At 33.6% G+C, this 14573-nt stretch overlaps 1 protein-coding gene across 1 annotated transcript; it reads left to right on the top strand.

Moving 5' to 3' along the window:
* The first annotated feature begins 12459 nt into the window (after nucleotides 1–12459).
* On the top strand, nucleotides 12460–12945 carry LOC112212450. The gene has a single exon (XM_024366033.2). The coding sequence runs from the start codon at nucleotides 12508–12510 to the stop codon at nucleotides 12931–12933; it is 426 nt and encodes a 141-aa protein (XP_024221801.1). The 5' UTR covers nucleotides 12460–12507; the 3' UTR covers nucleotides 12934–12945.
* Nucleotides 12946–14573: the final 1628 nt, after the last annotated feature.

Below are 14573 nucleotides of genomic sequence, written 5' to 3'. Positions count from 1 at the left end.
CTTAATTTTGCCAAAAGTATGTACATGTCTCTAATTCATAATAATTCTAAAAAAAAAAAAAAGGAAACTGAAACCTAACATTTTAACGTGCTTAGTAGTTGTAGTATTAAATAATTGCTAATATAATAAAACTTATATTAAATAATATCTCAGCTAGATCACATAACAAAGAATTGAAAACAATAAATATGGATGTGATACATCATGAACGGTAGTAAAATTTTAAAATTTCAATATTCCTAACACACCTTTCATTTTTCCGTTAATTATATAATTAGCATAGTTCGACTAGTACTTACTACATTTATCTTATCGGGCAGTGTGAACAACTAATGCGAAAATTAAGCCTGTGAAAATTACACGAGGTTATCTTACGGCTCCTCAGTTCTCATGTACGAACCTGTCTCCTAATTGGTTAACTTGTTTCCTACAAGAGCCGATACCTACTGTTTAGGCTCATCACTAATTACCCGATGCGATTCGCACTAGTGGGGAAAATCACGGCACAAAATTTATGAGAAAAAAACAAACACACGAATGCTCTTAAGATTGCGAAATTATAGAGTCGAACATTGCACCTAGAATTTTGCAACCAAGGTATGTGAATTACGTGTGTAACTATTGTATATAACGTGGATTAGACTTAATTATATAATAGCTACGTGTAAAAGTTTTTCGAATCCATTTGCGTCAGGCCTTTGTACAGTGTTAGTATTTTACTTTTTACCTTCGAAATGTTCGAATTTAAATAACTCCCGAAAATGGAATGTTCCAACATAGTATCTTTATTGTTAATTGTTCTATTATAATCAACGTTCTGCTGCTTGTAAAGTCCTATGTTGTAAAGCCCTCTGTTCCTTACTTTTTACCTTTTTTACTTGTAAAAATATAGCAAAGGAAGAAATATCGTCTCTTATTAGAACATGTTTTATGACAATCTGAAGAAGTAGTATATAAACATTAATATCATTACAGTACATATATACAGAATGACGCACGTAACTGGAACCGTTTTGATTATTGCGTAACTAATGATTTCAGATAAAAGTTGAATGATCTAGAGGTGGACATAACTTGACGTGACTACTTTTTTTTTGTATGAGGATGCATAGAGAACGTAAGTAGGTCAAATTTACGTTTTTAAATAGAACAACATATCTTTCTTATACATATTAATTTTGCAGAACATTCTATGTCAAAAAGTATTAAGATACAATATTACAAATATCAACAATTTGTGAAATATAGTAAATTAAAAAGTGAGATATTTTATATTGGTTTGGAATATCTATGAATTTAATAAGAATTTAATAATATCGTAATATAAAAGGTACTAAATACTACTTGGTGTAAATAATTGTTAACAATTATGAACAAATTTTAAAATAAGGTTAACGATGTAAGTCTATAGAATTAGTAAGAGATCTTTTCCTTCTCTTATTTTATATGCATTTTATGCATTTATTTTATATACATTCAGAATGGTGGGTTGTTTTCTATTATAGTTCCTGTATTGTTGTATGTATTATGTTATGTTATTGTACTGCCTTATTCTTATGTAATTATTACAAAGTGAATAAGAATTACGACAAAGGCTATTTGTGTGAACATTCCTTATGATGTAACAATTGATACTCCCTGAACATGTTCAATAATTTCACAAGTATTACTATCAGCAATAATGATGTAAAACACATGCCTATATTTAATATTAAAGTAATGTCATTAAGGTTGAGTTTGATTCTTTGTACGAACAGAATCCACGTGAAATGTAGTTTACTTTAAGAAAGAATGCAAAATGAAATGGAAGTATAATAGATGGAAATAATTGAGAAACATATTAAACTCAAATTTGAAAAAACTGAAACAATTAAATTTTACTACCTGCAATTACGATGAAAAAATATAGAAACAATTGACTGATATACTCAATAAGAAAATAGATATATTTATTTATTTACGGTTAAAATCCTATGATATTACAACTTTTTCAACATTGATTCACCGCTTCACACTCAATCGTTGCGTATATACGCAATATTATACTTTGATAAGTTATAGATTAATTAAACGATAAATGTATTTGTTTTGTTACTTGTCTGATGAAATTGGTTTCAAATTTTAGTGCGCTGTACTTTTTCCTACAAAACTATCCAAAAAATGTTTCTATTATTAGTAATTAATAAAAACAATCTTTCACACAAACAAAGAATAATTTGATTTAGGAAGAATTAAGTAATAGGATGTTTATTTTTACTTTTTAAATTTATATAAAAGATTCCATGATTACCTATAGTGGTTAGCTTGGGTAAAACTTAAATGCATCGTGCGAAGAATTGTAAATCTTTAAAACTTGATGCAAAGAATTAATTTTACTGTTGGCTGGCGTCAGAAATAGACGATCTTTTTCTGAATCCCCGGATGTCATCTCGTTGCGAGCGTTTCAAGGGCTATAAAACGCATCCTGGCAAAATCTTTTGACGGAACATTTCCCCGACACGGCAGTAAGGCTTGAACGTAAACCACAGGCTGCGTTTAAAGAGGAAAGAGAAAGTGCAGAAGAAACACACGGGCGAGGAAAAAGATCGGGGAATCTCGTGCGCAGCTCGTGCTGAGACAACAAACGCTCTTCCTAACTTAAAATAAATCCTATAGATCCTAATAGTGTAGTATAAATTATGTATCCAACGCCTGCCTATACCCAGAGGGTGCTTGTTTGGAGTATTTCTTGCAAATAGCTCTTTACAGCATGGATAAATAAGAGATCAAATGAAACGTAATATATAATTATAGTCCTATTGTCGCACGTGTCATGTATACATATTATATATGTGGATGAGGTGTTTAGATATAGTGCTCAGAAAATTAAAGATCGTGTATAATAATTTACCGAAATGACTGCAATAAAATATATTTTTACTAACTTATCCTAGTGCACGTTATATTGTGGAATAGAATTTCCTGTTACTGCCGCTCATTATTATCTTTATAGTAAAATTCAGATTTTATTATAACTAATGATATCATATGAATAGTATACTCTTAATTTAAATTTAGATAAAACGGCAGAAGGATGTTAAGATTCTTTTTTATACTTTAAAATAATTATCCAATTATACTTTAAAATAATTATCTCCATTCCTTTTTTTTCTTTATTAGCGACTTGGATAGAGAGGATCTGTGAAAGACATAAAATTCTGTTATTTAATAATCCCCAAATAATATTTGCAATATAATTAAGCATCAGCGTCTAAACAACTTCTTAAACTTGGATAATTTATTGCGGATATACTAGTTAATACGTACTTAAGCATTTCTTGATCCATAAATCCAAGAAATTTAGTTTAATAAGAAAATTTATAGTTACATACGTACGTCGCTGTGCTCATTGCTTACAACATCCCTACACTATCAGCACATTCCATAGATAAAGCGACCATTATCAATACTTCATTCAAGAAATTGAATCGTACTTCGAATCACACAAGTTATAGATATATCTATTATAGAGTCAGTCTTATTATAAATTTAGTCCAGTAAGTAAATTGAAATTACAAAAAGTGGCAATACCAATGACTTTATAGTTTCGTAAATTCGAGGTATAGCTTGTATGAAATGAGAAATAGTCTAAAAATTTTGATGATTTTTTCGTTTCATGTTAACGGCGATGAAAAATGTTTGATTTATTGTGAAGTTTTATGCAAAATTAATTGATTAATTTTTTATGAACACAGCCAAAAAATAGGTGGAGATTTATCTTAGCAATTAAATACTAATGCAATTAATATACTTTTGATATTATATGTATTTCTACGACATCCACAACGTACTTATATGTACTTATTACTATATGCTGAATTCATAGCGTTTCGTGAGTTTTTAACAATAGATAATAAATTCTACTTTATCTTTGATGCAATTTGGAGGGAAATATGAATTCCGTTAAAAAATGAAACACTTCTAACAAATATTGCCCCTAGTTGATTACTTCCCAATATGCGGTAATTGCATAGAAACATTCCGAATTCATCAGTAGAAAACATGTTTTTCTGCAACTTTGTATCTCAGATATCGATGAAAAATAAGCAAAAAGTATTGGATCTTCATTAAAACTATCTTTATTCCATTGGTAAAAGTTTATCATAAATACTCTAAATATTTAGAAAAATTACTCTAAAAAAATTGGTCAAAGAAAAGGAGAAAACGCTCTTTTGGAGGAGTAAGGAATAAAACATTACAAAGTTCACTATTGTAGCTAACTAATCTATTAATTATTGCTAATAATAATATAATTTTCACATAACATAATAATAAAGAAGGAAATAGAGAAAAAAAAGTGAAATACATAATAACATAACTTTTAAACGTTAATATTATAGAAATATAATAGAAGTTAATATTATAGAAATCATTTATTATTCACGACAATATGATTTTGTAGCAATAAATGTAATTCTAACAACAACGCTAAATAGAAAAAAAGGAAATAATTTGGTTCTTATTTTCAATTTTAAATAAGAAAAATAGATCTTACTCTTTTTTCAATTACTCTCAAATTAAAAAAAAAAAAAAAATAGCTTTAAAAGTGTTATAGTTGCCGAGATAATGGGATTTCTCCATGAGTTATAGTTTTCACGCGGTCAATTCAGATACGGTGCGCAGAGCTCTCAGCGGCCCTACCTACTGCGCTGAAATCCTCTAATGTCCTGACCACCCGCTGCGAAAATGGAACAACTTTGCAAACGTTTCTCTATCCTTTATGAGTATCCAAGCAATACGAAAAAAATTCATATATAATACAAGTAAGTAATAAACTGTAAAATGACGTTTGTCGCATCTCTTAATGTTTGCTAGTCTAGCGTTAGCGATTTTTTGAATAAAAACTTCTTATATCAGAATCAATTGATCCTAGAGAAACTAAGATAAGCTCATACATTTTTATTGCAAATTAAAGATTTCATGTTTCGTATGTTGACGAATTGATTGTGCGAAAATTAAAAAAGCGGATCGATTCAACATTTGGTACCCCATTTCGGTATGACTAGTGTCTTGTATAAGTAGACTTACTTATTACAGAGCCTCGATACTGTATGACAATTTAATTAAAGTCATAAATGATTTAAGAAAAATGGATATCTTTGCACTTTTCATTAATTCACAACCTCAAAATTAAGCTATTTGTAACATAATAGGTCTCATTTTATAGATGATTTTATTATAAAGTTTCTACAACTTTTTACTGAGACTTTTTCACATAAAACAAGTTGTTTTTAAAGTATAAAGCGAAATGTAAGAAAAAGTCGTACTGTTTTTGTTTAATCATGTTGAGGTATTCAATATCGTCACGAAACTATACTTTGTTACAAAATTAGCAATTATACAGGTTAACTTAGTTCTGATGTAGAATAAACTAATAATTATCATTAACGACCTTGCAATTAAACATTTCTGAGAAATCGGTCGGAGTTAGAAAAGAAGTTTCCTTACTACAATTAAGCTTGCTGGTTTTGTTACGGTCCTTAACTTGAATTCTGCGAAGGCTACTAAATCTGAGACATTCTAGTGTAGGATGTCGATGCTTGGTTTGACGTGATATAACGTGTATCTGGTTCATAAAATATCAGCTCGTAACTTTACAAGACCAATTTTTGAGATATTTCGTGAAAGGATGTTCGCTTTGTTCTCGGTTGTTCTCTGTGAAATAGTCAAAGGCGTCACGACCTCTGGAAAACTTTCAGCCTAAACCATGAGTATTTATTTTTTCTAAGATCCTGTAATGTAGATTCTTAAAACACGTTTTATAGACTTGTAAGGAACTTCAGGGTCTATTCATTTTAGTACGAGAAGAAAATTATAAGTGTGTTCGATAGTATTCTTTCTTGGGATTCCTTTTCATAGCCACAATGTTAAAGAACAAATTTCGTCACAGTATTAAATCGGCTAAATAAATGACAAATGAAACGTGGCGTTAACGAAATGTTGGCCCTTAGTAGGTTAATACATGTACAAAAATTACTATTTTCACTAGCAAGCATGATTACTCACGAATGTTTGACTTCTAGTTATATTTCATTATTTGCAGAGAAGGATGAGATTCGTTAGTGCATTAATAGGGAAGTGTGATAATCGCTAGGAAAAAGATTACCATCTTGGTGAACTTGTTGGAAAGGTACTATCTCTGCGATTGATTTTTAAATATATTGTAAAGCTCAACATTTTGAACAACTTTTCCCCATATGCATAACCGACTGATCGCCCTTAGTGATCGAGTTATATAAAAGAATATCCTGCCACTCGAGTTTAGTTTTCAAGCTGGATTGAGTTAGTAGTAATAGTAATCTGTCCGTCGTGGCACTGCACTGTAACGCAACCGGTCAGCATTATTTATATCAATGCCGATAAGAGGATTCGCAGGGCCGCCTTGCGACGCGGGAACGCGGTGGAGGTCGGGTTAATATTATGTACTACTAATCTAACTCAACTTAAAAACTAAGACCAAGAGATGGGGTATTTTTCGTATAACTCGAAAATTAAGACTAACTAGCGGTTATGTGTAAATAAGAGCTTATTCGAAATGTTGAGTTTTACAACACATTTTAAAATTATTGAAATCGAGTTTTTCGACAAGTTTACCAAAATGATGATCTTCAAATTTCCTATGATTTGCGCACAACAACAGTAGTATCGTTACATTCTTCTATCGATGCTCGAATAAGTGACCCTTTTCGTGAGAATCCGTCACTTTGCATATAATAAAATGTAACTCTGAAAAAAGTTGTGGAAGCACTTCGCAGAATCCTTGTTAGTAATAAGATGTTTTACAGATTTCAGAAATTGGGAAAATTAATAATCAACAATGATTTTAAAGTGCCATATAAGGAAATAAATATAGTACACCACAAATTACTCTATTTACATCCTTAAGCATTAAATTAGTCATATGGTTTCATATCAACTGTACGTTCGAAACCAACAAAGGCTACCGCGAGATTCAAGTTTCATGATCAGATGATTCAATAAAGGAATATTAAGAAATTGTTACAAGCGTATCAATCGTTCATTCCTTATTCAAGTATGCTTAATGGATCTGAACACAAAAGACTCTTATACAATTGAATCATAATTATTATTGACAAAATTCTCTAAGTTACAAGACGTCAACTACGTGTGCTAATAAATTATCTTAAAATATCAAATTTAATAATAGGAAACATAGTTCTACGATTGAATTTTACAAATTACAAACCAGCTTATTCTATTCGACATAAAAGTATAAAATTCTTAAAATAGTTTGTGTAATAAAAGCCTAAAACTCAATAAATTTTCACTGTTTTCACTAATATTATTTATTAGTAAATTAACAAATCCAAGATTCATCTATATTAGCAAAAAGGCTATAAATTACAATAAATTCGAGCCCCTAAGTTTTAAGTCCTCAGTAAATTAATAACTTATAATCTACAAGCAATATGATTCAATATGGGATATTCCGAAGTGTATATATAGTCTCTAATTGTGTATAATTACTAAAATTTCATATGGAATATGAAGATATTTTTTAAATTTTAAATCAACAATCCAGTTTGTAAGTTCCAATATCAACGATTCAATAGTCCCGTGAATCAATACCAACGAGTCCCGGGTCGATGGATATTCGCTCCCACGATCTCTTTGCTCTCAAGTTCCACGACCCAGCGGTATCGGATCGCTAGAACCAGTACTTGTTGGCGTCAAGTTTCATGACTCGCGAATCGTTCTTATCGCTTCGTGTGACCCGAGTCATCGGGACTTACTGATGTCGACTCCAACGACTCGGAACACCTTGATTTTTTCTTCCACAAAACCAAAATCAATACTTTTTCGTTATGTTAACCAGATGTTGCAAATTTTAATAATACGATTTGCTTTAATTATTATTAATTTAACTATTAGTGCCTTTTTAAACATTTATAATATCTAATATCGGAAGATATAATGGGTAAGTGGAATATATGTACATGTATGTACGTATACCATTGTAAAAAGAAGAATTTATATCAAAACACGAAACACTATTTAATTTCTAATATTTAATATGAAGATGAAGCGATTGTTGGAAAAATATGTACATATGTCAGTAATAACTTTCTTAAATTGCTTTAAAATCAGATAAATATCCTGAGATGAAATGGTGTTCGAGTCTTGAGAAATCCTAACAGGATTACCTCTCGCCTACTTCAGTTAACGTTATCTACTTACCAGTTTTAATACCTTATCCATCTAATATAAAATGTTGGAATATACATGACTTGTATTCGACAACCTTCAATAAAATACATAAAGTTAAGGTTTAAATCAAACTTTATTGTTAGTACAATTTATTTTTATTCAACAGAAAACCATAATTCGTGCTGTAAGTATGGCTTTATATTATAAATTAAGAGGTTAAGACACTTCGAAATGAATACAACAAATATGCAAAATTATGCCTCTATTATTGTCCACAATTCTTCTCTTATACTTTATATATAATACTTTCAAGTTTAATTATCACAAAGAATGAAAAGAATTCCATCCTATTATTTCTTCAAATACTGGAATGAAAAGACAAAATGCAATTAGCATTCTTTTTTCGCATACGTAAAAATTATTAAGGACTTAAAATGCGAACGTAAGAATGCAATTTGAAATATAAATGATATTATTTCACAGTGTCGTTTATATAACTCACTGTGTAACATTTTATTAAACAACTCCAAAGAAATGAATTTTATTACTTTGCTCATATATATAGAACTTTTGAAAAAATTGCAATGTATACATATGAAAGCCTCAAACACTACTGAAAAAGTTCATCTACCTATTCGTTGTCGATACAAGTGAAGAATTCATAACAAAGCGACTCATGTCAGCTTTTTTTACTTTTTAGATAATAACGCATTCTAGTAATAAAAACCAGACTCGCAACATCACAAAAATTAATTGACTTCTTTTTCAATGTAATTACAGATATATCTATAAGAATTATATAATATAATAAATATTTCGTTTAAAGAAATTTTAATGTATGAGTAGAAATTAAAGATGCTAGAGTATTTTTTTGTTCTTCTAGAGAAAGACAAAGATCATCTTTAGATCATGTACACAAATAGATCATGTTTGTTAAAGCTCTTCAAATATCATAGATACTTTTACAGCTATAATAAACCTTGTTTGAAGTTTCAAATGTTTAATAAAAGAAAGCGATTCAATCACGATGTATGCGTGTATATGCCGACAGTAACGTATTGTCAATCGGATTCTCAGAGCACTAATCGGGCAAACTAATCTAATTCGGTTCGAGTGGTCTGAGTAGATGTCGCATTGCGTGATGGCGTACTCGTTCATCCGGCTTGAAAAGCTTCAGGCTTCCTTCCAGACGAATTCCTCGAGTTGAAGTGGAATATGTAAGAGAGAGGATGCGCGGAGATGCAGGATACAAGAACTGTGGGATCCCACGAGCGGCTGTACGTGCCTTGTAACCAAGATGCTCAGTGCATTTAACCTCCTGTGTGTCTGCATATATGGTACGTTGCTCGTCGATATCACGTCGTCGAGAAGAAATTGATCAGATCTTACGTGACGCAGAAATTATCAATTTCATTCAATTCTACTTGAGTTTCTCGAACGGCGGCGTTTGTTCGCGAGTAAACGTGTTTGAACCGCGGAAGTACGATTAAATCATGCAATAGGCATGAAACGCGGAATCCAATTTTTCACAGCAAAGGAAATCAACAAATCTTGTTTTATTTTTTCTCTCACAAAAATTCTTTTTTTTGTGATTTTTCTTTTGAAAGAAAATGGAAAGATCTTGTTATTTTCTGTTAACACGAAATCTTTTGTTTTCTTTTGATTATCTTTACGAAAAGAATATAAAAACATATCGCTCTCCTTCTTTCAATCTTCTTCTGTTGAGATTTTACAATATGGTTTTTAAAATATTTTATATTAATGTTATTTGTATGCTTCGTTATCTATGTAATAATACTTTAGAACGAGGAATTAATATACATAGATGAAGTATATCCCTATTTCGTTTCTGGAATCTTCGATAATTTAACGTTAACAGTAAATCGATCAGTTATTTTAGTATGAAAAAATATAAAGTAATTTTTAAAAGACTACTAGTAATTATAGAAAACACAGCAATTATATGGAAAAGAAATTCCCAATAGAATATAACATATAACATATAGACAGTCAGCTTTGGCAATTGAAGAAAATAAAGTCCGAAAGCTCAAATTATTTCACATTTTATTCATAATATTTCTTTGATCGACGAAATTCAATTCACTCTCCTAAGTTCACTTCCTGCTACTTTCAGTCACTCGAAAGAACAGAATAATTCGATACTCGTGAAATATCGATTCGAATGACATTGAGGGCAACGTTCGCCACCCGATAAAAAAAACCTATACTTACTCCTTTAACATTGATTGAACGAAACATGCTATCAACGGTTATTGTATTATGGGAATCGAATGGAGAATAGTGCTAGGCAGATGCACTTCGATACCGGAAAGGGAAGCCGTTGTAAAGCTTCCTACGCACAGAAATATAAGCCCGATGTGTGGTATCGATAAAAAGCAGTTTCAGTTGCGTTTACGATTCACTAATTAATGGAGGCCAAAATTGTTGCTCGATGAACCGTTACGTAGCCACCCACTGTTGGCCATATGCCTTCACTAAAGAACCTAATTAGATAATCAGATAGTAAAAATTACAATTGTCTGTTCGGATAAGATGTTGCGTGTTGTCTTTCAAAGCTGCTGTGTCTCTCACGTGGTGTATTCTTATGTTTTTCTTCATATACCGCAAATCATGGTGTGAGAGAATCTGTGCAACCATTTGCCTTTAGTTAGCTATTGTTTTAACACTTTATGATCACACTCGTTGCACGGATAGTACGCTGTGTTTGTTAACTTTGTTAACGGATGTGTTGCAAGTCGTTACATGGAGTAGCATGTTATTCAGTTGATCTCTATTATAACGAAATTCTATATAGTTATGCAATTAACTGCACTCTTACTGCTTAAATCTAACTGGAAAGTGAATTTTAATTATTTAATTTAAAAGTCATAGAGAATGTGGAAATCAGTGAATTCATATTATATGTACGAAAGATCCTCTTATATAAAATGTATAGATATATGTACGAAGAGTTCAAGTAAATCAGTTTTTATTTTATACGAACAACGAACAATAAGTTTATAGGATGCATTTTTGTGTAGAAATTAATACGCATATCACCGTGATCAATACATATATGATTAGTACATCTATATGTAGATTCTACATATTAATAGTTCAATAATTGTTTATTTCAGCTCGTGCTGCATGAATGGTTTTAATATTAAAATAACTATTTCAGAAATAAAGAGAAACAAAACATAACTGATAATACTACTACATTTAAACCCTTATCTTTATCCTCGATGCTTGACAGAAAGGCAGTAAATGTTTTATAATAAATATTATATTTAATAAAATCGTGAATATTAAAAACTTTTAGTAGTAATTAATGACAAAAAGAAAAGAAGATTGAACAAAAGACGTTAAATAAATTAAGTGTTACTGTTACGCAACGTGGGACAATACACACGCCATCCCTTGTTGTCGGGCCTTCTAAGGCCCACGCACCGTCATTCCAACCCTCAACAAACCTAGGAACCCATCCTAAACCGAAACTTCTAACTTAAGTGTTTTGAGACATACTTTTTAAAGTAATCTTCTTTAACGGAAAAAGTCGTCGACCCGGTAAATGTCTTCGATGTATGGATGATCCTTGGAACAGTCCTTAGGTTTATTACGCGTTCGTGCAAATTACTGAGAAAGCAGGTATTTGCCTAACGGGAAAGTTGGATTCTTCCCGTGAACAATGTCACCCACGAGCCACGTGTGTAGGGTCCTTCTCCTATTTTCATTCATTAACGTGAGCTATAACCAATGGGCATCGTGGATCGTTACCCTCACTTTCCTAACGAAAAATGTGAACAACGAATCCGCGTTCGTAGTTCAAAGGGATAGCCCCACACCGAACTTTCCACGAAAACGAAACTTACTCTTTCTCAAGCTCTAGAACAGTCCAATTCTCTTCCTCGGTTCGCATCCGTTAATCACTCTGTATCTTACATAACGTCTTATCCATATTGTACATAAAGTTGTTGGAAATACATATATTTTATATCCTGTTAACGCAGTGCTATATCAAAACAATCACCCGTATTATCTTAACGGAAATCAGGAGATCGATCAACTTATAATCGTAGCGGGAATTTACGACTCCCGTTGATGTGATATCTCGCGAACGCGTTTCCCCGCGACTGATCGAATATACATTGTCCTTCGAGCCGGATTCAGTGTCAATGAAGAGTGAACTCACCAGTGACCATATAGTGACACGTGAATCCACGCAATCTCCCGCCGCCGTTGCATTATCGTCAACAGAAGTAAGTTCTAACAACTTCATTCTCAATTATATAACAAATAATGGCAACCGGAAACGAACTTGCCGTCTTGCGCCGACGCCGAGGCCATTGTACCGGTCACTTTACACGCTTATCAAAAAAACTGGACGAAATCGAACAATCCGACTGTCCGCAAGAGAGCGGGTTAATCCAAATTAAAAATCGTCTGGAAACACATGAGACGGAATTCCGCGCCATTCAAAACGAGATTATAAGTATAGATGAGGAAGAAACCACTCGCGGCTTTGAAATAGCAGACGAGTATGAAAAATTAGAACTCCGAGTAATCAATCAACTAAACAACATACGATTAGCCACGTCGTCGAAATCGACAAACGGCGAATCAGCCGCCGGTCGCGAGTCTGCACCGCTTAAACTACCAGAGATTCGGATACCTACCTTTGATGGCATCCTCGAGAATTGGCATTCATTTTACGACTCCCTCTAGTCAACGATAGATCGGAATAAACAACTGACACCATTCCAAAAATTCTATCATCTCCGATCAGCATTGACTGGAAAGGCCGCGCGAACCATCCAGTCGTTGGACGTCACGGAGTTTAATTACTCTACCGCCATAAACATTCGACGAGACAAGTTTGATTGCCATCGTCAAATATGCGCGCGTCACCGGCATGTACTCCTCTATTATCCCAAGATGGCGAAAGAAACGCCTGAAGCCGTAGAGGACCTTATCGAAATTTTCAAGATAAATTTGAAAGTGTTAGAGAAATTAAGCGATCCGCTGACGTCGAATACCGTGATAGGCGACCTGATCGCCTCAAAGTTACCTCAATCCACCATCCGCCAATGGCATCGCACGTTGCTAAACAAAAGACTGCCCGATTATACCTATTTGATAGACTTCCTCCAAACAAGGACAAACGGCGATCACACGAACGCTCCAACACCAATAATAAAAGGGGATTCCTACCAACACATACATACATACATTCGCCACCACACATCGGATGTTGGCGTGTCCGATATGCCAAGAACAACAGGGAATCAGGGATTGCGAGGTCTTCAAAACACAATTGGCCAGCAAACGTCTTGATATCGCAAAAAAGGGCCTCCCTGTGTACTAATTATTTAGGCAAAGGGCATTCTCACAAACAATGCCCAGCTAGCTCGTGTCGCATATGCAAACAACGACACAATACCTATTTACGTCGAAACAAAGTCCATTCCAGGCGACGAGCATCAAATGGCAGATCTTCGAACAGTCGATCGTCTAGCAGTCATTCATCGAACAGTTGGTCATCGAACAGTCGGTCATCGAGCAGTCGGTCGCCGAGCGGCCGATCTTCCAACGGACAGTCACCACCTGGATCACCAGCACCGCGGTCCTCTCACCATTCGAGACGCCCAACAGAGCATTCCCGGATACCTATCTCATCGTCTTCAAAGGAAAACAAACATTCTCCTAAACGCGAATCTCGGCAATCTCAAAATACATCTCTCGGATCGATGCATCTCTCTCATCGTCCCATCCTCAACAAAAGGCACAATGACCGTGTAAAACGATGACTTCAAACGGGACCGAATCACCAAATACATCTTCACACGACCCACTGTATCATGATCTGTTAGTTACAGCGCAGATCAACATTTTAAATAACAGGACACAACCAATCCGAGGTAGGGCACTACTAGACACCGGCTGTAGTATGAATTTTATCACCGAAAGGTTCGCCAAATCACTCGGCATAAAGCAGAGGAGATGTTTGATCCCAATCGGAGCCCTGGATACATTGACGACGACTTCAAGGCGCTACCTCAGGACCACAATAACTTCCATGAAAAGCACGTATCAACGTAAGTTGACCTTTTTAGTCATACCTACAATAACGTCATTAGTCCCAAATCAACTTGTAGATCGCTCAATGTCCCAAATACCCAAGAACCTCCAACTAGCTGATCCAAGTTTCCACATGCCTGGTCCAATCGATATCTTACTGAACGCGAGACCAACACTGGCATCAGTAAGTATCGTACGAATTAAAATTTATCCAACACATGATCCTTGCTTCTGCAAAAGACTCGATTTGGCTGGGTCATCGGAGGGGGGGGGGGGAAGAGCCCAAC

The sequence above is a fragment of the Bombus impatiens genome, unplaced genomic scaffold, assembly GCF_000188095.3.
Source record: "Bombus impatiens unplaced genomic scaffold, BIMP_2.2 scf_0191, whole genome shotgun sequence".
Lineage (NCBI taxonomy): Eukaryota > Metazoa > Arthropoda > Insecta > Hymenoptera > Apidae > Bombus > Bombus impatiens.
The sequence above is the reverse complement of the archived record's forward strand: the minus strand, read 5'-3'. Positions and strand labels throughout refer to the sequence as shown.